The sequence below is a fragment of the Notechis scutatus genome, chromosome 7, assembly GCF_049901735.1.
Source record: "Notechis scutatus isolate UNSWTSFEM ecotype Mainland chromosome 7, rNotScu1.2, whole genome shotgun sequence".
NCBI classification, from domain to species: Eukaryota; Metazoa; Chordata; class Lepidosauria; order Squamata; family Elapidae; genus Notechis; species Notechis scutatus.
Genome location: NC_142015.1, coordinates 1,796,325 through 1,820,598, shown reverse-complemented (window position 1 = coordinate 1,820,598; position 24,274 = coordinate 1,796,325). Strand labels below are relative to the sequence as shown.

At 43.4% G+C, this 24,274-nt stretch overlaps 1 protein-coding gene across 1 annotated transcript; it reads left to right on the top strand.

Moving 5' to 3' along the window:
• The first annotated feature begins 311 nt into the window (after positions 1-311).
• Positions 312-22,594, top strand: ASTL (astacin like metalloendopeptidase). Its single transcript, XM_087969549.1, has 10 exons — positions 312-386; positions 4,650-4,797; positions 6,750-6,811; positions 8,159-8,249; positions 9,355-9,472; positions 10,425-10,606; positions 12,036-12,117; positions 16,616-16,761; positions 17,724-21,974; positions 22,474-22,594. The coding sequence occupies exons 1-10, from the start codon at positions 312-314 to the stop codon at positions 22,524-22,526; spliced, it is 5,208 nt and encodes a 1,735-aa protein (XP_087825675.1). The 3' UTR covers positions 22,527-22,594.
• Positions 22,595-24,274: the final 1,680 nt, after the last annotated feature.

Genomic DNA, 24,274 nt, shown 5'->3' with positions numbered 1-24,274 from the left:
ATGACCGGAGGAGGAATTCTGGGAGTTGAAATCCACAAGTCTTAAAAGTTGCCAAGTTTGGAGACCTCTGATCTAGGGTTAACCACCTGGGAGAACTTCCTGATTTGTAGGTGCACTCAGGCAGTGGAGCAATCCGTTGGGTTTTCCTTTTCCCAGAAGTCTTTAAGGTCAATGCTCTTAAAGAAAGAGTCCCCAAACTTTTCAAGAACCCCTCAAGAAGTTTCAGGTGGTTCATAGACCCCTCCCTCCCATATTGATTATATGAAAATAATGCCATAAATGCTACTTTAATTATAACCCTACTATGAACGATGATGAAGAGCCCCATTGGCTACTTTGGGAAAAGCTCTGAAATCTCCTGGACTGAGCAAGATGACCAGATGATGGTACCTTGCAATGCTGTGATTCTGTGAGTCCCAGCCCTCAGGCTGATGGGCTCCATCACACAAGGGGTTAACCTGCTTCCGTTTGCTTCACCTGAGCTCTATATAAGAAGCCCAAGGAGGCCTTCTGGAGCATGCTTGTTTGTTCTCTCCTCCTGGAGCTAATTAGTTGTTAAGGCAAGAACCAGCATTAGGAAGGTTGGTTCTTCAGCCATGGGTCTCTGCAATGCCTTTGGGGTCCTGGTTGTAGGCTGCCTTTGGCTTCTTTCAGGTAAGGCCCGGTCAGGAATCCCTAGTTCCATCCAGAAGTTGTCAGAGGTTGGGTTCACGCATGTTTCTCTCTAGTTTTGACTTAGCACCAGCTCTAATCTAGAAGCCTAGAGCCTCACAGTTCAGAAGCCACGATTTGGGGGGCAGGGGCCTCACCCTGGAGGCTCTGAAGGCCATCTGGGAGTTCCCAACACCCCTCCCCCTTGACAATATTTTCCATTCTGGTCTCCCTCCTCCTTCCCTCTGACCTTTGAGTTGCTACTATGCCATGCAAAGACCAAATGTTCATAGGGCTTTTCACCAGGAGGTTACGAGTCCCCTACCTTGAAGAGGGAGTTAGACTAGAAGACCTCTTAGGTCCCCTCCAGCCCCAGGCTTCTATGTTCTGTGTCAGGGGTATCCAACCCTGGCCACTTTAAGAGCTGTGGACTTCAACCCTCAGTATTTGTCCACAAGTCTTAAAAGGGGCCAAAGTGGGACATTCCAAGTTCTATGTTGTTCGGGAAAGGTTGTGTTGTTTTGTTTTTTGCTTTATGGTTTGGTGTGATATCTGAACCAGGCCACGGTGGCCTGTTCAATAGGGCTTAGTTAAAGCAAACCACTGTTTAGTGGAGCATGATACCTAATCATTGTTTCTGCTCAGAAGGTTACAGCATCTCCAGCTGAGCAAACATGGCTGACCCTGTTTTGTGTTGTGGTGCAAACAACAAACCAGGATTGTTGTGCTCATTTGATTCCATTTCCCCTCTTGGATTGGGGAGGGTGTGTGTGTGGTTTTTCATAGGTGTGGGTGTTTTTTTTTTTTGGTCATCTATGGTGTCTTTTCTCTTTCTTTCTTTCCTTCTTTCTTTCTTTCTCTCTCTTTCTCTCTCTCTCTTTCTCTCTCTCTTTCGCCCTTTCTCTCTCTCTTTCTTTCTTTCTCTCTCTTTCTCTTTCTCTCTTCTTTCTCTCTCTTTTTCTCTCTCTCTCTTTCTCCCTTCTTTCTTTCTTTCTTTCTTTCTTTCTTTCTTTCTTTCTTTCTTTCTTTCTTTCTTTCTTTCTTTCTTTCTTTCTTTCTTTCTTGTCTTTTACTGTACATTTCCTTATTTTTAATATTTTGACTTGTGAACATCCCGAAGTCCAGAGGCAGGCAGCCCATAAATATAAATAAATATGAAATAAGAAGAAATCTGAGTCATGGATGTTACCGTGCCTGGAGATGCAATCTGATTTAGGAAGGTCTACAATTACAAAATCTCTTATCTCTTTATCCCCAGACACTTAGTCTTCACGATAGCCCTGATAAAAACGATCCAGCTTAGCATTTAGCAGAGGAAGGAAGGCTTTCTGAAGTGGCATTTCAAGTAGAGTGTGCCAAACTCCAGAAGGTAGGCATGGTAACCTCCTTAAGATGGCACAAGTATCTAAGGTTTATTACCATAGGAAAAAAAAAGAATTGAGCCAACCTCCGTTTGAAATTCCTGGTGAGAAGCTGCTCTCTTGTGGCCGAAGCTGGTGTTACCTTGACAAAAGCAAGGCAGGTTGTTCTTAATTTACAACCTTAGTTTAGGGCAGTGGTCACCCACCAGTGGGCCGGGGATCACTGCTGGTTCGCAAGAAAATTTGGGTGATCCACAGAGCAATGTCACCCCCAAAGCAATTAACCAAGGCTGCGCGGGAACACAAGGCTGCGCCGCCCACATGGCCCGCGGGAACACAAGGCTTGCGTTGCTTGCATTGCGAACAACATGAGGTAGTGAGGGGAGGTGGGAAAGGGCGGAGGGGGGGAACTTGCCCCACTTGCCCCACGCGCCTGGCCTGGCCACCGGGCTGCTTCTTTCCACTTCTTCCTCCTTCTGCTTTTGGCTGCACGCAAGGAAAGCAGCAAAAGTCTTTCTTTCTCTCCACCAAACTCCACCAGAAATGAGTCTTTGGGACCCTGCAAGGCCTCCTGCTCCAAGAGGCGTGTGACAAGTCTCACAAAGACTCATATCTAGCAGAGCTTGTGGGAGAGAAAGAAAGACTTCTGCTGCTTCTGCTGCTTTCCTTGCATGAAGCCAAAAGTCTCTCTCTTTCTCCCCCTGAGAACAGAGCTGGAGATGGTATCCTGCGATCCCAAATAAAGAATGATCGATCGATAGGAAAACGCAGAGGGGAATTTTCCTGCAGACTTTTTTGGGGGGATTTTCCCAGGGTCTCTGGTCCACGGGATTTAAAATGAGTTTGGTGGTCCCTGAGATCCAAAAGGTTGGCGACCCCTGGACTAGGAATCATTCAGTGGCACTGAAAAAAATAGACTTATGGCCACTTGTCACACGACCGTTGGCAGAATCCCTATGGTCACCAGATCAAAATTCGGACGCTTGGCAACTGACTCATACTTATGGCCATTGCCACGTCCCGGAGTGCCGTAATCCTCCTTTTGTGACCTACTGACAAGCAAAGTCAACAGGGAAGCCAGATTCACTTAATGACGGTGTGGCTAACTTAACCACGGAAAGGTATCTTTTAATAACGGCAAGGAAGGGAGATCATAAAACGGGACAAAACTTAACCACGGCCTTGGTTTTTGCAGCATAGTTTGTGGCAAGGAAAGTCGTAAAAACTCACTTGAACAGCTGTTCTCCTTTGGCCACAGATATGTTGGGGGTCAGTTGTGAGTTGAGGACTGTCTGTGCGTTTCATTGACAGGGATCTAAGTTACATCAGACTGAAGGAAAAACACTTTCTAGAAGTTGAGACTTTGGAAAAAGAGCAACGGAGAGGATCAAAGGCCTGGAGACTAAACCATAGGAAGAACGGCTGCAGGATTTGGGATTGAGCAGTCTGTAGAAAAGAAGGACCAGGAGTGACATGATAGCAGGATTCCAATATTTGAGGGGCTGCCACAAATAAGAGGCGGGGGGCGTGGGGCGTGTCAAATTATTCTCCAAAGCACCAGAAGGCAAGACAAGAAACAATGGATGGACATTAAACAAGGAGAGAAGCAACCTGGAATTGAGGAGAAACTTCCTAACAGACAAGTAACCAGTGGAACAGCTGGCCACCAGAAATCAGGGCCGCTCCATCACTGGAGGTTTTTAAGAGACTGGACAGCCACTTGTCTGGTGTGGTATAGGTTCTCCTGCTTGAGCAGGGGGCTGGACTAGAAGACCTCCAAGGTCCCTTCCAGCTTCTATTCTATTCTATTCTATTCTATTCTATTCTATTCTATTCTATTCTATTCTGTTCTGTTCTTCTATTCAATTCTATATTCTATTCCATATTCTATTCTATTCCTTATTCCATTCCATTTCATTTCATTTCATTTCATTTCATTCTATTCTATTCTATTAATTCCTATTCTATTAATTCCTATTCTATTCTACGCTATGCTATGCTACGTTACTCTACGCTACTCTGGTCTATAATTATTCCTATTCTATTCTATTCTATTCCTATTCCTATTCTATTCTTCTATTCAATTCTAATATTCTATTCCGTATTCTATTCTATTCCTTATTTCATTCCATTCCATTTCATTTCATTTCATTTCATTTCATTTCATTTCATTCCATTCCATTCCATTCCATTCCATTCCATTCCATTCCATTCTATTCTATTCTATTCTATTCTATTCTATTTTCTATTCCATTCCATTCCACTCCACTCTACAATTATTCTTATTCTTTATTCTTATTCTTATTCTCATTCTCATTCTCATTCTTACTCTATCCTACCCTACCCTAAACCTACCCTACCCTACCCTACCCTACTCTGTTCTATAATTATTCCTATTCTATTCTACTCTACTCTACTCTACTCCTTGACCACTTGAAGATGTGTGGAACAAAGCTGGTTGAGGGGATTCTGGGAGTTGAAGTCCATACATCTTCCAGCAGCCAAGGTCCAGAAACACGGTTCTAGCAGGTTGGTCTGTTGGTCCGAGCTGGTGATGGGTTTTTCCTTCCCTGGATGAGTTCAGACAGAAGCAGGAAAAAAAGCTTTGTTGGATTCCTGTGCTTGGCAGGCAGGTAGACAGGATGGCTGATATTTTCCCCTTCTTCTCTTGGTTCAGCCCAGCCTGGACACGGCCGTGGAGACACCTTCCAAGTAGCTCCCACTCCGGATAATGAACTGGAGGAGGAGGAGGCACCTCATGACGACATACTTGACATCAACCAAGGTAGAACTTCTGGTCCTTTCAAAAATATGCATTCATCAGTCAACTGAACACCTAATTAGCTTCCTTGTGTCTAAGGATATTGTAGTAGGACTGTAGTACTATTCTTCTTCTCATCTTTTTTACTAACTTCTCCTATTGATATCTTATATCACTTTGTTGTTTGTATGTACACAGAGAGCTTCTGCACCAAAAACAAATTCTTTGTGTCCAATTACAATGGCCAATGTTCTGTTCTGTTCTACATTCTATTCTGCTCTATTCTATTCTCTATTCTATTATTTTCTATTCTATTCTATATTTTCTTTTCTATTCTATATTTTCTATTCTATATAATTCTATATTCTATTCTTCTATTTTTAATTTTTCTCTATTATTTTCTATTCTATTCCATTCTATATTTTCTATTCTATTCTATATTCTATATTCTATTCTATTTTCTATTTTTCTCTATTCCATTCCATTCCCTATTCCGTTCTAATTATACTGTTGTAAAACTTGCTTTGTACATTGTATTAGTTCAGTACAGTGATATTTCTACAATGTTGATTCAAAATGATTAGCACTTGAATGTTTAATTAGTTGAAGCCATTGAATATTCAATAAAAGAAGTAAGTATTGTCAATCCTAATTACACTTTAAAATATTAACCTTAATAAACATCGAATCACTCAAATATCTTTATTACAGTACTTGCAAAGCAATAGAGAGAATAATAGTAATGATACCAATAAAAGAGGGAAGTAAAGAAGATGATAAAATGGATAAATATAATATTACAGCCACCCTGGGTTGGTTAATATCCATCCCAGATTAAGCAGCACAGTGAGAATGTTATTAGGCAAGAAAGAAAAATGAAGACAATAAAAAGCATCTCCAATTAATATTTTTGTGCAATTGGCGAATACCTTTGGTGATCTGATATGAGTAACCATCATAGTATTTGCCATCTTCATCTGGAGTTGAGCGGAGCAATTTAAAAAAATGTGGGAAGTTGTAGGAAATTGTTTGCTATACAATAAATGCTTCCCAGATCCACTACTAATATTAAGATCACCACTTTATATTAAGGAGAAACTTTCTAACAGTGAGGACAATTAACCAGTGGAACTGCTTGCCACCAGAAATGGTGGATGCTCCATCACTGGAGGATTTCAAGAAGAGACTGGACAGCCACTTGTCTGGAATGGTATAGCTTCTCCTGCTTGAGCTGAGGGCTGGACTAGAAGATCTCCAATAGCCCTTCCAGCTTCTATTCTATTCTATTCTATTCTATTCTATTCTATTCTATTCTATTCTATTCTACTCTACTCTACTCTACTCTACTCTATTCTATTCCTTTATTCCTTTTTCTATTCTTTATTCTTTTCTATTCTTTATTCCTTTTTTCTATTCTTTTCTATTCTCTATTCTATTCTATTCTATTCTATTCTATTCTATTCTATTCTATTCTATTCTATTCTATTCTATTCTATTCTTATTCCATTCTACTCTACTCTACTCTACTCTACTCTACTCTACTCTACTCTATTCCTTTATTCCTTTTTCTATTCTTTATTCCTTTTTCTATTCTTTATTCCTTATTCTATTCTATTCATTCTACCCTACTCTTTTCTATTCCTTTGTTCCTTTTTATATTCTTTATTCCCTATTCTATTCTATTCTATTCTATCCTATCCTATCCTATTCTATCCTATCCTATTCCTTGAAAAAGAAAAGATAAACAAAGCATCTGTGATGAGGATCAGAGCACTAATAGATTTTTAAAAAAGAAAAGAAACAGGAGATTCAAACTTGCCTTTCCCTAACCCTAACCCTTTTGTGCACGGGTTAATTACAATATTTATACATTTTTAAGCCCCTTTAGGAGCCAAGCTATGAGTAATTGTGTTTCTTGAGTTTCAGGCTTGTTCGGGCTGTTTGTCTTTAATGCCATTCCCACGTTCTGTTCCCAGGACTGATTCCATTAGAGGCACCTGAGCACAGTTTCCTGCTTGAAGGCGATATCATCAAGGTGGTAAGTCAAGATGCTAGTTGTGGTGGGCATGTATAAAAGCAAGAAAATATAGGACTAAAATAGACACGTGGCTGGAAAAGATGATAAAGCAGCCCAGAGATTTAAAGCCAGAAATATTTCTCTTAGGCATAATACCAGAAAGCTCTGATAAAGGGAGTATATACTTAATGCATTCCCAGCGGCGAGAATTGTATTTGCACAATATTGGAAAAAAGGAGAACATCCTACCAGATGAAAATACAATTTGGAAAATACTGGATTGTGCAGAGATGGATAGACTGACAATACAAGTAAAAGAGATACAGAGTACTATTCAACATGGAATAGAATATTATCAATGTTTAGGGATAAGAGTTAGAAATTAGATGAAGAAAGATCATGGTTATCTGCAAGTAAAATATGAATGTTGTACATCAGGGGTCCCCAACCTTTTTATGCCACGGCCCGGTACCGGCATCAGCTGGGCGCCGTGGCCCGGCACCGCCATCAACTGGGCGCCGCCATCTTTTTGATGAAAAAGTGCTTCCGGTGACCTCACCGGAAGCACTTTTTATCAAAAAGATAGGCGCTATGCTTCGTGAGCTTTTCGGGTAGAAATGGCTTTCCCGGAAAAGCTCACCGAGAGCGCCCCATCTTTTTGATGAAAAGTGCTTCGGTGAGCTTTCTACCCGGAAAAGCTCACCGGAAGCACTTTTTTATCAAAAAGATGGCGGCGCCAGCAACCAGCGGCCCGGTAAGAAATGTTCCGCGGACGGTACCGGTCCCGGACCGGCAGTTGGGGACCCCTGTTGTACATAATTATAAGTATGCCAGCCTAATGAATAGGATCATAAATAAGCTAATATAATTATAAATATGGTTATAATTATTACGTGTGCTATCATTATTACTATCAGTATATCTGTTGTTGTTTTTTCCCTTCTTTTGTAAAATGAAATGCCTGGACAATATACTGTCTTCAAAATACTTATATATATAAATAAATAAAAAACTTGACTTAAAAGAAAAAAAAGATGCTAAAGAGAAGGGGATCTCTAGCAGCTGAGCAAGTTATCAACAGAGTCTGGACAACCATTTGTCCAGAATGATGTAGTAGGGTCTCTTGCTTGAGTAGGGGGCTGGACTAGAAGGCCTTTAAGGTCTCCTTCTAACTCTGTTCCCTTGTTAACATTGCTATTAAGGGGGTCCTGAAAGGCCTCCGATGAAGGCTTTAAAAATAGATGGTGCATTTGAACTTACACAGTGGCAAAATGGATTGTTTATTAAATGCATGGAGAAATAACTGCAGTTCTCCCAAATGCCAAGAGAAGTGTGTCCGTGAAAGAAGGACTGCCATTTTCTTTCTAGAGCCCCTTCAGGCGTTTCTCCTCTGCCAATCCGAGGTGGCCGAAGAGGAAAGGAATTGTCCAAATTCCCTACATCATCTCCTATAAATACAGTAAGGACCAAACTCCGGAAAAACATCCCTCCCTCCCTTCCTCTGTCCCTTCCCTGTCCCTTCCCTGCTTCCCTTTTTTCCATCCTTCCTTCCTCCCTTCCTCTGTCCCTTCCTTCCTTCCTTCTTCTCTGCCTTCCTTTTCCTTCCTTCCTTCCCTCCCATCTTCCTCCCTCCCTTCCTCTGTCCCTCCCTTCCTTCCCTCCCTCCCTCCCTCCTTCCTTCCTTCCTTCCTTCCTTCCTGCCTGCCTGCCTGCCTGCCTGCCTGCCTTCTTTTTTCTTCCTCCCTCCCTCCCTCCCTTGCTCTGTCCCTTTCTTCCTTCCCCTCCCTCCCTCCTTCCTTCCTCCCTGCCTTCTTTTTTCTTCCTTCCTCCCTCCCTCCCTTGCTCTGTCCCTTTCTTCCTTCGTTCTTCCCTGCCTTCCTTTTTCTTCCTTCCTCTGTCCCTTCCTTCCTTCCTTCCCTCCCTCCCTCCCTCCTTCCTTCCTTCCTTCCTTCCTTCCTTCCTTCCTTCCTTCCTTCCTTCCTTCCTTCCTTCCTGCCTTCTTTTTCTTCCTTCCTCCCTCCCTCCCTTGCTCTGTCCCTTTCTTCCTTCGTTCTTCCCTGCCTTCCTTTTTTTCTTCCTTCCTTTTTCCTTCCTTCCTTCCCTCCCATCTCCCTCCCTCCCTTCCTCTGTCCCTTCCTTCCTTCCTTCCTTCCTTCCTTCCTTCCTCCCTCCCTCCCTCCCTCCCTTCCTCTGTCCCTTCCTTCATTCTTCCCTGCCTTCCTTTTTCCTTCCTTCCTTTTTCCTTCCTTCCTTCCCTCCCTCCCTCCCTCCTTCCTTCCTTCCTTCCTTCTTCCCTGCCTTTTTTCTCCCTTCCTTCCTCCCTCCCTCCCTCCCTCCCTTCCTCTGTCCCTTTCTTCCTTCGTTCTTCCCCGACTTCCTTTTTCTTCCTTCTTTCTTTTTTTCTCTCCTCCCCCCACCTCCTTAATTTCTTCTTCATCCCTCCTATGAATTGGGAAGAGTGCTCTCCATTTTTAAAACATGGTCTTCCTGCCCTATTTCCTCCTAAAAAAACAAAACAAAAAAAGAACCCCCACACCAATTGGTCCCTGAATTGTCCATTCCAGACAGACAGAGTGTGAAGGTCATCAAGGAAGCATTTGAAGACTTTACAAAATCCACTTGCATCCAGTTTGTCCCTTATTCCTACCAGAGAGACTTCATCTCCATCGTCCCACTGTCTGGGTGAGTAATAACAACCCAGGACGCGTCTCAGGGAAGCTCATGGGATCGACCCCCTTCGCAACTCTGGCTCCTTCCTGCACAGTTGTGGGCTTCTGCTGCACGAACGGATCACGCCAAAGGAGGCCTTTTCAGAGGGTCTGCTTGAGTTGTGCTGGCTGGGGCTGATGGCAGTTGGAGTCCAACATTACTTGAGTCCCCCAAGTTGGAGAAAGTTGCTGCAGATAATTTCTCTCTGTGTGTCTCTCTCTGTCTCTCTGTGGGTCTGTCTGTCTCTGTCTGTCTCTGCCTCTCTGTCTCTGTCTGTCTGTCTGTCTCTCTCTCTCTCTCTCTCTCTGACTGTCTCTTTCTCTCTGACTCTCTCTCTCTCTCTCTGTGTCTCTGTATCTCTCTCTTTCTTTCTGTGTGTGTGTGTGTCTGTCTCTCTCTCTCTGTGTGTCTCTGTCTCTCTCTCTTTCTCTCTGTCTCTGTCTCTCTTAACATTTATTAAGTGAGTTTTACCCCATTTCTAGTCCTTTCTTGCCACAGTTAAGCGAATCGCATCACTTGTTAAGTTAAGGACAAGATTGTTAAGTGAACCTGGCTTCCCCATGGATTTTGCTTGTCAGAAGGTCACATAAGGGGATCACACGATCCCTGGACACTGCAACCATCCTAAATCTGACTCAGGGGATGCTGCAGTGGTCGTAAGTGTGAAAAATGGTTACATGTTTTTTTAAAAAACCAGTTGTTGACTTCTTCTTCTGATTTGGAGGTGTGTGTGTGTATGTGTCCGTGTGTTTTAAAGGTTGCATCTTGCTTTAGCTGTGAGACAGTTTAATGGCCTGTTTGCCATAAGTCTACTCTAAGTATAGTATGGCAAACGGCCGAGTCATGTTTACTTAAAGGGGAGCCTGGGCCAAATGGGCCCAGCTAATCCGCTCCAATACAACCTCTTTAATTCTCCTCTTTCCAGCTGCTTCTCCAGCGCGGGACGCATCGGAGGCATGCAAGTGGTGTCGCTGGCTCCAGACTGCCTGAAGAGAGGCCGAGGGGTGGTTTTACATGAGCTGATGCATGTCCTGGGCTTCTGGCACGAACACTCCAGGGCCGACCGAGACAAGTACATCAGCATTTCCTGGAATGAAATCTTGGCTGGTAAGAGATGTGGCCGTTCCCAGAACCACTTCAGACAAGAGGAAACGGCCTTGGCCTGGCTTGCAAAACCATCCCCCAATCAAGTATCAGAAGAGGCTGGACAGTCACTTGTCTGAAATGGTATGGGTTCTCCTGCTTGAGCAGGGGCTGGACTAGAAGACCTCAGGGGTCCCTTCCAGCTTCTATATTCTATTCTATTCCATTTCATTCCATTCCAATCTAATTATACCGTTGTAAAACTTGCTTTGTACATTCTCTTCTCTTTCCTTCTCTGTTCTGTTCTGTTCTGTAATTCTATTCTATTTTCTACATTCTATCCTATCCTATCCTATCCTATCCTATCCTATCCTATCTTATTCTACTATTACTCTACTCTCTTTTCTCTTCTCTTCTCTTCTCTTCCATATTTCTATTCTATTCTATTATTTCTCTTCTCTTCTCTTTCTTTCTCTATTCTGTTGTGTTCTGTAATTCTACCCTATTCTCTACATTCTATATTCTATTCTATTCCCCATCCTATTTTCTATTCCTACCCCATCTCCATCCCTATCCCATCCCATCCCAATTCCCATCCCAGCTCCTATTTTCTGTTTCTATTCTATTCTATTCTATTCTATTCTATTCTATTCTATTCTATTCTATTCTATTCTATTCCATTCCATTCCATTCCATTCCATTCCATTCCATTATTCTATTCTATTCTATTCTATTCTATTCTATTCTATTCTATTCTATTCTATTCTATTCTATTCTATTCTATTTTATTCTTATTCTATTTGCTTCTATTCTATTCTATTCTACTCCATTCTAATCTACTCTATTCTATTCTATTTCTATTATTTCTATTTCTATTCTTTTGGGATAGATTTAACAGAATAACAGAGCTGCAAGGGACCTTGGAGGTCTTCTAGTCCAACCCCCTGCTGAAACAGGAAACCTTATACCATTTCAGACATACAGCTGTCCAATCTGAAGGCAAGTCGTTCCACTGGTTGATTGTTTTCACCATTAAGGAAGCTCTGCTTAGTTCTAGACTGGTTGTCTCCGTAAGAAGCTTCTTGGATGAGAAGCGAAATGTCTTCAAAGAAAAACCAGAAGGTCCAGTTGCCTCTTGAAAAAAGCACCTTTTGGGACACATCCCCTTAGGGACCTCTTAAATATGAGATGAGGCCCACAGGAGTTAGGTTAGAACTAAAGCTGTCGTTCTGAAACTACTAGCTGTAGTCCAATGCAATTATACTTTGATGTAACCATCAGCTATGAGAAGGTAGTTCTAGATGCAGAGGAAAACATATCCATTGTAACCGACCAGATTGTGTTTAAATTTTGCTTAATTTTCACCTTTTTTACTATCTTTGAATCCCGATTGTTAGTTGCCTGCTAAGATGACTCCTAGATGATTAAAAATGCCTTTGATTTTTTCCCCCAGGCTTTGAAATTAACTTCATCAAGAACTGGAACACCAACATGCTTGATGATTATGACTATTCCTCCATTATGCATTATGGGAGGTATGGAAAATTTATTTACTGATTTATTTAGATTTATACGGCCGCCCACTCACTCTCGGTGACTCTGGAAGGCTTACAAATATTTTTTTTTATATGGGTTCCACATCAAACTATAGATCACATTGTAACCTGCTGTGAGATGAGGGCATATACCGGTCCAATATCTGCTTTTTTAAAAATATAAAGGATGCTTTGATTCAATGGTTGGATGGCTTAGACATTGGTATTTGAACTTAGATCTTTTTAACATGTATCTTTTATTGGGTTCTACTAATCTAGTTGAAAATGTTAATATATATTGCTAGTCCATGTATGATATGACAACTGCTAAATAAATAATTCTCTGAGATACAAGCAATGATCTTCTTTTAGTGTCTTCTCCAAGAGAGGTTGATGACCATCGATATGTATTTGTTTTTCTTTATCTTGCTATCTCCACACTTCCATCTTCAGGGCTGGCTTGAAGGTTCTTCTCACCTTCTAAGGTCTGCTGTGGATTGAGGGACATTCAGAGAGTTGTGTTCAATTTGTGATAAGAGCCTGCAGTGCCCAACCGCTTGTTTGACTGAGCTTGAATTGCAGCTGGTGATCTTATGCAATGGCCAACCCACCATCCATAACTGGTGGATGTAGCTGGTCTCCAGCCCCAAGAGGAGTGAGCTATCCAATTCCATTTCTGCAAATAGTTTATCGCTATCCAAAATACACGGCACTTTCTAATGAATTCCTTAGAGCAGAGAACAGCAACAAAGATGATAAAGCTAGTAAAACCATAACGATGAACATCTAAGCTTGGTTTTAAAAAAAAAAAAAAAATTCCCGGTTTCATAAAAAAAAATTAGGGGACCCCCCCCCCCCCCCGCCCCCAAGGCCAAAACCCCCCCCCCCCCCCCCCCCCCCCCCCCCCCCCGCCCCCCCCCCCCCCCACCCCCCCCCCCCCCCCCCCCCCCCCCCGGGGAAGTAGACCTGTCTACCATGTCCAGTCTAATGAAGTTCTGGAACTAAGAGAAATTTCCTGATAGTCAGAATGATAAAACCAGGAAAAATTTTGTAACGGTGACAGCAATTAACCAGTGGAATGGCTTGCCTCCAGAAGTTGCTCCATCACTGGAGTTTTTAAAGAAGAGATTGGACAGCCATTTGTCTGGAATAATAGAAAGTCTCCTGCCTCGGGTGAGGGTTTGGACTAGATGACCTTCAGGGTCCCTTTCAACCTTATAATTCTATGATTTGGCTCTCCATTATTGTGGCTGGCAAGTTTCAGAAAAGCCCATACACGGAAAAGATTTGCCTCTTTTATTCTGGAACAAATGAATCCCTCTTATTTATTTATATCCAACCTTTATTATTTTTGACAAATAACTTAAAACGACAAACGCTTACAATATTCATTCTTCCTCCCCACAACAACAACCCTGTGAGGTGGATTGGGAGAGAACGATTAACCCCAAGTCGCCTAGCCATCTTTCATAGCTAAGGTGGAATTTGAAATCATGGCCTTCCACTTTCTAGCCTGGTGCCTTAACCACCAGACCAAACTGGCTTACTACTTACTCCATTGTAGCTTGTCTAGAGATATAACATACTTCTAACATCCCTCTTGGGCAATTCCTCAGATGACCACATGCCTTTTATATGTATTAAACCTTGGCAAACAAAGTCCTAAAATAACACATTAATCTTGCATTATAGCCTACCTAACTTATACTGTGCTTGGCTAATGGCAATCAAATTTGGGACTGATTTATTGGTTGGCTATTGTATGTAGATTACTGGAGTGTATTGTATTATTTATATGGGTTTGTCTGTGTTTTGATATGCTTGGTGGGCTGTGCCCTGTAATAGTTACTTATTCATTCATTCTGTATTCAAGGTGACTTGCCAGGAAAAATAGCTGGTCCTTTTGTAAGAATAGCATCCCTTATTTTTTACAAGAATATTTTCTGAGATGTTGTATTGATACGGTTGCTCTCAATCCTTACAAATGTTTTATAGGAGCCCGGGGTGGCACAGTGGTTAGAATGTAGTATTGCAGGCTAATTCACTGCCCACAGTCAGGAGTTCGATCCTGACCAGCTTCAGGTTGACTCAGCCTCCCATCCTACTGAGGTTGATAAAATGAGGACCCAGATTGTTGGGGGGCAAAAGGCTGACTCTGTAAACCTCTTAGAGAGGGCTGTAAAACGCTGTGAAATGATATATAAGTCTAAGTGCTCTTGCTATTCCTTCCTTCCTTCCTTCCTTCCTTCCTTCCTGTCTTATTCCCTTTCTCCTTCCCCTTCCTGGTGCCACAGTGGTTAGAAGGCAGTATTGCAGGCTAACTCTGCCCACTGCCTGGAGTTCGATCCTCACCAGGTTCCAGGTTGACTCAGCCTTCCGTCCTTCCAAGGTGGGTAAAATGAGGACCCAGATTGTTGAGGGCAACATGCTGACTCTGTAAATGGTTTAGAAACAGCCGTAAAGCACTGTGAAGCAGTATATAAGTGCTATTGCTATCTTGTTGGGTATTCAAGGACCTAATTAAGGAAGGGATTTATCCATTTTAACTCTCTGGAAAGGAGATATATTTTGATCAAGAGATATCCAGAAGAGGAATCTAAAAGAATTTGTCACCAATTTTGCTGAAAGGCAGATTTAGAGGTTCTGTTCTCCACAGTTTTCTGAGTTTGGCAAATGCTAGTCCCAAAGAGTGCTTATGTAATTATTTCCTTATCTAAAAGTCTCACCAACTTCTTCCCATCTTAGGATGTTTGGAAGAAAAAAAAGCCACCATAACACTTTAAAAAGAGGAATTTGCATTTGAAAAGGCTACACTGGGGTTTCAGATAATGTGACATTTAAACAAAGCAGCCTGCACTTAAAAAAATAACTTTGGGGCTAATTCATCTTCATTATTAGAGAAATTAGGAGCGATTCGTGGAAAGCATTATGAGTGCAAATGACTATAACTTTTTCCTTTTTTTAAAAAAAGTAGAGAAGATTGCCATATTATTATGAGCAGGGTTTTTAATGATTTGCACCTTTTTAGCTTAATATAGGTCATGCTGGGAAGAATATTCCACTTGATGGGTACATCCTGTACATGGAGAAGATAACTTTGGTCGTTTGTGTCTGTGAGAGAGAGAGGGAGGGGAGGAAAGGAGGAGAGAGAGAGAGAGAAGGGGATGGGATGGGATGGGAAAAAAACTTTCTCTGCCTAAGAAGTGAATGAACCAGGACTGCTGAGAATGGACTTGGCATAGATGAAGATGGATTAGATCAGGGGTCCCCAACCACCGGTCCCCGGACGGTACCGGTCCGTGGAACAAGTCCTACCGGCGCTGGCTTGCTGGCGCCGCCATCTTTTTGATGAAAAAGTGCTTCCGGTGAGCTTTTCCGGTAGAAAGCTCACCGGAAGCACGTTTTCATCAAAAAAGATGGCGGCAAGCTCCGGTGAGCTTTTCCGGTAGAAAGCTCACCGGAAGCACGTTTTCATCAAAAAGATGGCGGCACCCAGCTGATGCCGGTACCGGGCCGCGGGCGCCCAGCTGATGCCGGTACCGGGCCGCGGCATAAAAAAGGTTGGGGATCACTGGATTAGATGACTCCAAGGTCCCTTCCAACATATTCTATGTTACGTTAAGATCACCTAATGTTCTAGAAGGCAACATTCCATGTTAAGCCGAATAGGAGAGTTTAATGTTTCCCAAAGTTGGCAATTTTAAATTGTATGGACTTCAACTCCCAGAATTCCCAAGCCAGTAGTACACCATTCTTGTGGTTAGCTGGCAGCAGGTGTAGATGGCTGAGGAGGGCAAGGACTCAGATGATGGGCCAGGACCATTAGGGAGTGGACTGCTGCCTTCAGACATTGTGGGGGCTGGCAGCAGTGATGAGAAGTTTCCCGAGGAGCCTGTTCCAAGTGCATGTGCACGCAGGATTGCTCGTAGGAAAGAGCAGCTACAACACCACGGGTGACTCAGGAGTAAGGCTGCAAGGTAACGGCCCCTCCTTCAAGAAGATAAAAGCCAGCTGTGAAACGAACATGCTTTGCAGGAAGCAAAGACATTTTGAAACTCAGCCTTGTGGACATTCCAGTATCCTGAGTTTGTATTTGAAAATTCTTGTGTTGCAAATTATTTCTTGTCTGTTATCTTTTGGCAAGTCTCACACAGTTTGGCAAGGCTTGTGCTTATCACTGCTAATTAGTTTGCAGAAGCATTAGAAGTTTTCTTTCCCTTTGGATTGTGTTTGGTTTGTTGGAGAAGGGCGTGGGCCAGAACAATTCTAGACAAATGGCTGTCTAATCTCTTCCTAAAAGCCTCCAGTGATGGAGCACCCACAACTTCTGAACGCAACCTGTTCCACTGATTAATTGTTCTCACTGTCAGGAAATTTCTCCTTAGTTCTAGGTTGGTTCTCTCTTTAATGATCTTCCCCCTGTTACTTCTTCTCCTGGTTTCACTTGAACTGGTGCAAAAGGGATGTTTGAACTGCATCATCTTCTCACCATTTTTAGGAATGCCTTCAGCATGACTGGCTTACCTACCATCATCCCACTTTCCAGTCCTTCTACATTCCTTGGCCAAAGATGGAACTTGAGTGTTTCTGACATTGCAAAAATCAACAAACTCTACAAATGTTCTCAGGTGGCAGCCCAGCCAGGTAATGCTCAAAACCAATCAAGGTCTTGACCAAGGGTCTTCAAGCTTGGCAAATTTAAGACTTGTGGGCTTCAAGTCCCAGAATTCCTGAGCTAACCTGACTGGAGGAGGAATTCTGGGAGTTGAAGTCCACAAGTCTTAAAGCTGTCAAGTTTGAAGACCCCCTGCTCTTGACAGTAACCAAGAGAGCTAGTGTCAAGATCGAGCCACTTTCCTCCTTTCAAACCTTAATGCTGGAGAATGTATGCAGAGATCATGAGAGCACGGAAACCAGTCAAGGTCATTGTTGCAGGTGCTTGAGAAAGAGATGGGCTGTTCCCATAACAAAAGACTATTTCATAATTGGACAATTGGGATCAGCCAAGGGTGGGGAGAATGGGAGGCCATTGTTTCCCAGGGCAAGCTGGTTTTCTTTCTTCAGTACCAACATGGTGTATCCAATAAAGTTTTACTTTTGGGAATTCAATTCTCCCAAGAGTGTTTCCTTGTTTTGGGTTTGCTAATTGGACAGTTGACAGCTAGCTTCGTACAAAATCTCATGGTCATGTGTACTGCAAGGGAAAAAAAAAGGTTGGATTTAGAGAATCTTGGTGCCTGTCTATGTATATGTAGAGGATAAAGGAAGATGAACTGGTCAGGGATAGGTTCAACTTCATATGTTTTGCCTTGTGCATTGATTGTTTTAACATTATGGGGATTCACCTATTGCACTAAGCTGTGTTTTCTTGGGCTTTGGTTTAAGGGGTAATGTGAACTCAGCTCTGGTTGATAAACCAGGTTTTATGCTTTGCTCAGTTTATGAACTCAAGCAATTATGGCATTGGTCGGAACCCAGACATATGGCTTATTCAAGTTGTCATAATAAAGGGAAATTGGATTGGCACATGTGTAGCTACTTAAGGGGTGGAAAATGTCACCCAGGAGCAGATGGTTATCTAATTTTTTTTGGTATTGTATTTCCAGAAGCGGTGCCTGCGGAAGCCATCAAAGAGAAGGTTATGGATTTCATTCCCATTCAGCCTGAGCCCTGTTCTGCTGAAAACAATTTAGCCAGTGCTGTTGTTAAAAAGACTACAGAGCCCATTTTGTCATCCCAAAAGACTGTTGGTGAAGATCTAAGCACAATAGCAGGTCAGTTGAGGAGAACAGAGGTGGCAGAAGAGAGTGTGGTGGTATCTGCCATGACCTCTCACACAAGAGAAGGAAGCAGAGAACTTCAGATGCCTACAAAACACGTGCTGGAAACAACACAAACTACACAGATGAAGACAAAGGCAACAGACAATGTTGTTGAGAAGGCTCCTACACCATGGACTTTCCAGAATCCAATCACTGGATGGCAGTCGAGAAACCAATATCTCAAAGCATATACACCAACTGAGCAAAGTCCCATGGAAACAAGAGTAAGGGCTGCTTCAGAGATGGAGCAGACATCTTCTTCTCAGGCCAAAGGTTCTGTCTTTTCTTCAGTGGAACAAATCCATGGAGCTACAGTGACACCTGGTCAGAAAGAAGCTAGTGCGGAAGTTTCTGGGTCAAAAGCCAGCGTTCTGGAGCCTACAGGAGAACTGTCTACAGCTGTGGAGTTGGCAAGCTTGTTGGACATGGGAAGTAATGAGACAGACGTTGGAATGGGTTCTTCAAGTTCTCTTCTATTTGTGGTGGAGAAACACTCCAAGGGACCATCAAAGAAGGCATTCCATCAAGCTGTAACTGCTTCAATGAATGAAACAGGCAGTCCCGCTTACATACCTTCAGGGGAGAATGTCTTGACTAATTTAACCAGCTCTAATATCCTCGGGAACTCAACCACCATCTCCAGTCATGTAGAACTGGGAGAAAAACCTCAAGGCATTGAAGTGGAAGTTCTGGAAAACATTGTCACAATTTCTGGCTCAAGGGGGAGGGAAGTAGACACGGAAAGTTCATACCATGAGAAATCAACCGTGCTTCCTTATAGTCAGTCTTCCAGCATGAAAAATATACACAGACATGGGGACGTTCTACTTCCTAGAAAGGAGACGCCAGTTCCTGAAATTCTGGAAGCTCCAACAGAATACATGGGTTGGTTCACTTCTGGAGCACCATCGTTTCTTCAGGGAGCGGCCACTGTCCATCCTGTGGCTTCAGCGTTAAAGGAGAGCAGTTCCTTGGATGGAACAACTTCTAGGATAACAGGATCGTTTTCACCGCTACCATCTCACCTGGCAAGAAATGGTCATGAATGGTGGAAATCCATTACAGGTAAGCCTCCTGGAACTGTTTCCTCGCATGTTACAGAAGGGCGAGTGGAGGTTGAAAATCATACTGTGGACCATGCAGAGTCACCAAGCCAAATTCCCACTTGGGGGAAAGCAGCTTCATTAGAAACCAACACGGCTCTCCAACCTACAGAGCAAAGCTCTAAGACAGCAGCAGGACTAGGGGACAATAAGTCATGGTCCCAAGCAAGCAGTGACAAGCTTCACCATCCCAGTAGGTTCATCACTGTGGAATGGTCTCCATCTGCAGATGTCAAAAGACAAACACTGGGGAAGACTATAGAAACAGCATCAATGGAGACCTTCGAGAGGATGACTCAAAAGATTGACCTGGGCCAGAGGGAAAGGCCTAGAAGAACCACTTTGGTGAGACAATTTCCCACTGAACCATCTGGGAGCCAAGTGTCCACCCAACGTGAACAAGGGGATGAAGAAACTCCAAGTCGACCTTCTTCTACTTGGTCAATAATAACGGGAGCCAAACGTCACGAGATTCAAGCCAACGGATCTACTAATAGGCTGAGGGCAATGGTGTCCCCAAAACAATGTGGCAAGAAATTAGCAGTGTCTGTATCTAGAACATTAACTTCACCCATGGGGTACACCACTGAGAAATTCAGCTCTTTCAGTAGGCCATTAAAATTGGGAATGACTGGCACAAGAAGTCCAAGGCCAGAAATTCATGAATCTGGTCCTACTTCTAGTAGGATATTTCAACTAGGGAGAGAAAGAAATACTCCCAGAAGTTTGGGTGGTTTCACAAAGCCAGGAGGTAGAAATGGAACCAGTAATTCCACAGAACATTTTAAAGAAGAGACTTTATCAGTGAAAATGAATGAGTTCACACAAAAAAGTCCAGCGAAAATGGCTACTGTGGGAAGTGGCACCAGGCCTGCTGCACCACTCACGGGTGGTTCTTCCAATGTTTTCACCATCTTGACTCATGGCAAGCTAACTCTGAACAGTCCTCAAAGCCATTTTTATTTGGGGGACACAGGTTCTGTAACGCGTCCCGAAAGCTTGCCTACACAATCTCTAGAACTTGCCACAGAAACAAAACTTTCCTTCCAGCTTAATAAAACTGTCCCTTCTGCAGAAGGAAGATCTATCATGCCAGCCAGTTCAACAGCAGCATTGACTATGGGTGGGATGAGCTTGGCCACAGCTCATGCTCAGGAAGGTACAGCTGGGAGACATAGCCCAGGGCTTCCTTCGTTAGAAATACAACCAACATCTCTAGAAGGAACAGCTCCACCACTGGTCACAGGTTCCTTGCTGTCTCCTGAGTCTGTTAACCCTAAAGAGGGATCTGTTGATGGCCATCTTACAACAACAACTTCATCGCTTCCAAGGAGCACATCCCCAGTGGGTACCACAGTTGCATTATCTACTGATTTGTCCAGTACCATCATTCTGGACTCTAGGGAAAACCAGACTATAATGCAATATGATTCAACACAGATCACAAGTACCCCTTCCAAAGCAAGTGGAGAGATGCCAATGGTAACCAACGGAAGCACTTTGGCTTCCACTGAAACCCATGGAACATCTCACGCTGGAGTTTCTACCAGGGGGTCGCATGAGAAACACACAAAACTCCTACAGTTTGAATCTGAACCACAAACTAGAGTGAAACCGTTAGAGGAAGTCACTGGGCCAATATTGGATGGAAAAACATCAACCCGCTTTCTGGAGGAGACATGGAAGATCTTTACTAAAGAAAATGGTGCCTACAGATCAGAGGAGCCAGCTGCTGCTAAACTCACAAGGATTGGATCAGAAACATCTGGAGAAAGTCATATTGGCACAACAGGAGCCACCAGTCTAAGTGTGAAATCCTCATCCCGGTTAATTCCCAATAATTCCGCCAAGGAAACAGAAGAATCCACAATCTTAAATGAGAAGAAATGGAATGTACATCACACTAGTGGTCCTTCTAGCCAATCATATTCTGTTGCTTTAATGCCTCCCCATTCAGATGTTGCAACACCAAAAGTGGTACCTTCTGTTTTGGATGTCTATAACCCATATGATACAGAGAAGGTGGAAACTGCAGATCATGTGTCCCATATGGTCACAAAGTTTTCTAACGGGGCTTTGGTGCCTGCTGGAATATCTCTGCCCCAGCTCCAAACTCTTGGCTCAGCTGAAACAGGAAGGAGGTCTTCTATAACGTATGGAGCCAAAGGTCTGGAAGAGGCCACTAAGACTCCCACAAGAGTGAAACATGGCGAACTCTTTCCTCTGGCAACGGAAACATCCAGACAAATCTCTGAGACCCAAGTTGCAACGACCCTAGAAGAGATGACTAGGAGGAGGAAGAACAAAAGGAACCTAGAAGAAAACAGGTCTTTTCTTGCCAGGAACCCTATCCATCTCCACCATATCAACAAGAGATCTCTGCTGGGAATGACAGCAACTCCACCTCCTTTCATATTGTCTTCACCAGCTCCTGATCCTAAGGTGGTATCCTCAGATATTGGACAAATAAATCCCAGAAGACTGAGCATCAAGAAATTGTTCCCAAAGAAGCATAAGTGCAAAATCATTGTGGCTTCTTCAGGTGGGACCCTACAACAACAGCTGCTTCCTGGATATTTACAAGGACACCTGAGTCCTCCTGCCATCGGTCAGGATGTGGCCCTTTCAATGGACAACATGATGAAGTCAGGAGAGCCTGAGAAACTTGTATGGAGGTCCGCTTCGAAATCCAAGTTATGGACTCTTCTTCGAAAGTTGTCTCCTTCTGAGAAAAAGAAGGGAAATAAACCAGGGCCCAACCAGAGAACAACAGATGACATTTGGGTATCTTGCTCCTTCAAGGAGAACTTGTGCGGCTGGAAGCAAAGTCAAAATGACAACCTGGACTGGAGGCTTGAAAAGGAGGAAGAGAAGACTATGGCGTCCACGGAAGACAGGAGCATCTCTGGAAAACCTTCCAGGAGTTTAGATGGTAAGGGAGAACGCCATTCTTTTGTGTCCCTGTAGATGTGGAGACAGGGACACAGTGGCTCAGTAGCTAAGACGCTGAGCTTGTCGATCAGAAAGGTTGGCAGTCTGGTGGTTTGAATCTCTAGTGCTGAGTAACGGAGTGAGCTTCCATTACTTGTTCCAGCTTCTGCCAACCGAGCAGTTCAAAAGCATGTAAAAAATTCAAGTAGAAAAATAGGGAGCCCTTTGGTGGGAAGGGAAAAGCATTCTGTGTGCCTTCAGTGTTTAGCCATGCCGGCCACATGACCATGGAGACGTTATAATGCATTAAATCAAAGAAGGTAGAGGTAGTGTTGGTGGCAGCATGGTCCTCTCTCTAGCTTAAAATGTCCTTCCCACCTGATGAAGATAGCACACCCTTGCAAAGGTTTTCCTTTTCCTCACCAAAGTTTAATTCAATTTTTTTTTGGAAAGGCCCAAGTGCTTAGCATGTGCTCTTTTTCCATGTGTTCTCTCCACAGGTAGTGCTCGAAGGCGTTGTCGGCAACGACGTAAGATGCAAAGCTCAGGTTGATGATCTGGCTCTCCCTCAGAAGCCCAGTGAGCAATGTTTACAATAGAACGATCCACCTTCTGTGTCACAAATTAATCAAATAAATCTAAAGCATACAGCAACCTTGGATTAGCAGTTTCAGTGATGGTCCGTCTTCCGCATTTCATAGAATCCTATGAAAGGGACCTTGGAGGTCTTCTAGCTGAATCCCCTGTCCAAGGTAGGAATCCTTGGACCATCCTGGACAAATGGTTGTCCAATATATATTTTTTCTGAGAACCTCCAGTGGTGGAGCACCTGGAACTCTGGCAGACCAGGTGACCCACTGGTTATTTTTACTTATTTATTTTTTCATTTTATTTGTTTGTCAAACATGTACAAGGTAACAAGTACAGGCATGAACATAAGCAAGAATGAAGGGAGTAAATAGAGATAAATGGGGACGGTAAAACAGGGATGGTAGGCACATTGGTGCACTTATGCACGCCCCCCTTTAAGGACCTCTTAGGAATGGGGTGAGGTCCACGGTAGACAGTTTGTGGTGGAAGCTGTGAGGAGTTGAGGCTGTAACAATGGAGTTGGGTAGGGCGTTCCAGGCATTGACCACTCTGTGGCTGAAGTCGTATTTTCTGCCATCGAGTTTGGAGCAGTTTACCTTGAATTTGTATCGATTGTTTGCCTGTGTATTATTGTGGTTGAAGCCGAAGAAGCCGTTGACAGGTAAGACGTTGTAACAGACAATTGTGTGTACTATGCGTAGATCAGACTGCAGGCATCGCAGTTCCAGATTGTCCAGGCCCAAAAATTCGAGCCTGGAGGCATTAGGGATTCTACTGTGAGTGGAGTGGTGGAGTACTTTTCTTGAGAAATACCCCTGAACCCGCTCCGTTGTGTTAATGTCTGATATACAGTGCGGGTTCCAGGCTGTATTCGAGAATTGGTCTGATTTTATATGCCCTAGTTAACAATTCAATATTGCCAGAGAAGAAGCTTTGCAAAATAAGGTTAACAACTCTGAAAAGCCTTTTTGGCGATGCTGCTACGGTGAGCTCTGGGGCTTAGATCGTTTGAGATGAGTACTCCGAGTTCCTTGACAGAGTGAGGGTCATCTACGAGGTCATTTCCTCCTCACTTGTATTTGGTGTTTGTATTTTCTGCCATCAAGTTTGGAGCGGTTTTCCCTGAGTTTGCATCTATTGTTTGCCGGTGTTGTTATTGTGGTTGAGGCTGAAGAAGTCGTTGACGGGCAAGACATTGCAGTAGACAATTTTGTGAACTATGCTTAGATCGGACCGCAGGTGGCGCAGTTCCAGATTGTCCAAGCCCAACATTTCAAGCCTAATTGTCCCCACTGCCAGGAATTCCTCCTTAGTTCCAGATTGGGTCTCTCTTGGGTGAGTTTCCACCCTTTGCTTCTTGTCCTGCCCTCAGTTACTTTGGAGAATACATTGGTGCCCTCTTCCCTAATCCTTTCACGTATTGGAAGACTGTGATTGGGTCTTCTCCGAATGCTTCTCTTGGTTGGGCTAGTGTTGCACCTGATGATTCGTGACTCTTGGCAAATGTATCTTTTCTTTTATGTCCACTGAGAGCATTTGCACCAAGACAAATTCCTTGTGTGTCCAATCACACTTGGCCAATAAAAGAATTCTGTTCTGTTCTGTTCTATTCTATTCTATTCTATTCTATTCTATTCTATTCTATTCTACTCTACTCTACTCTACCTACCTACTCTACTCTACTCTACCCTCTACTCTACTCTACCTCTC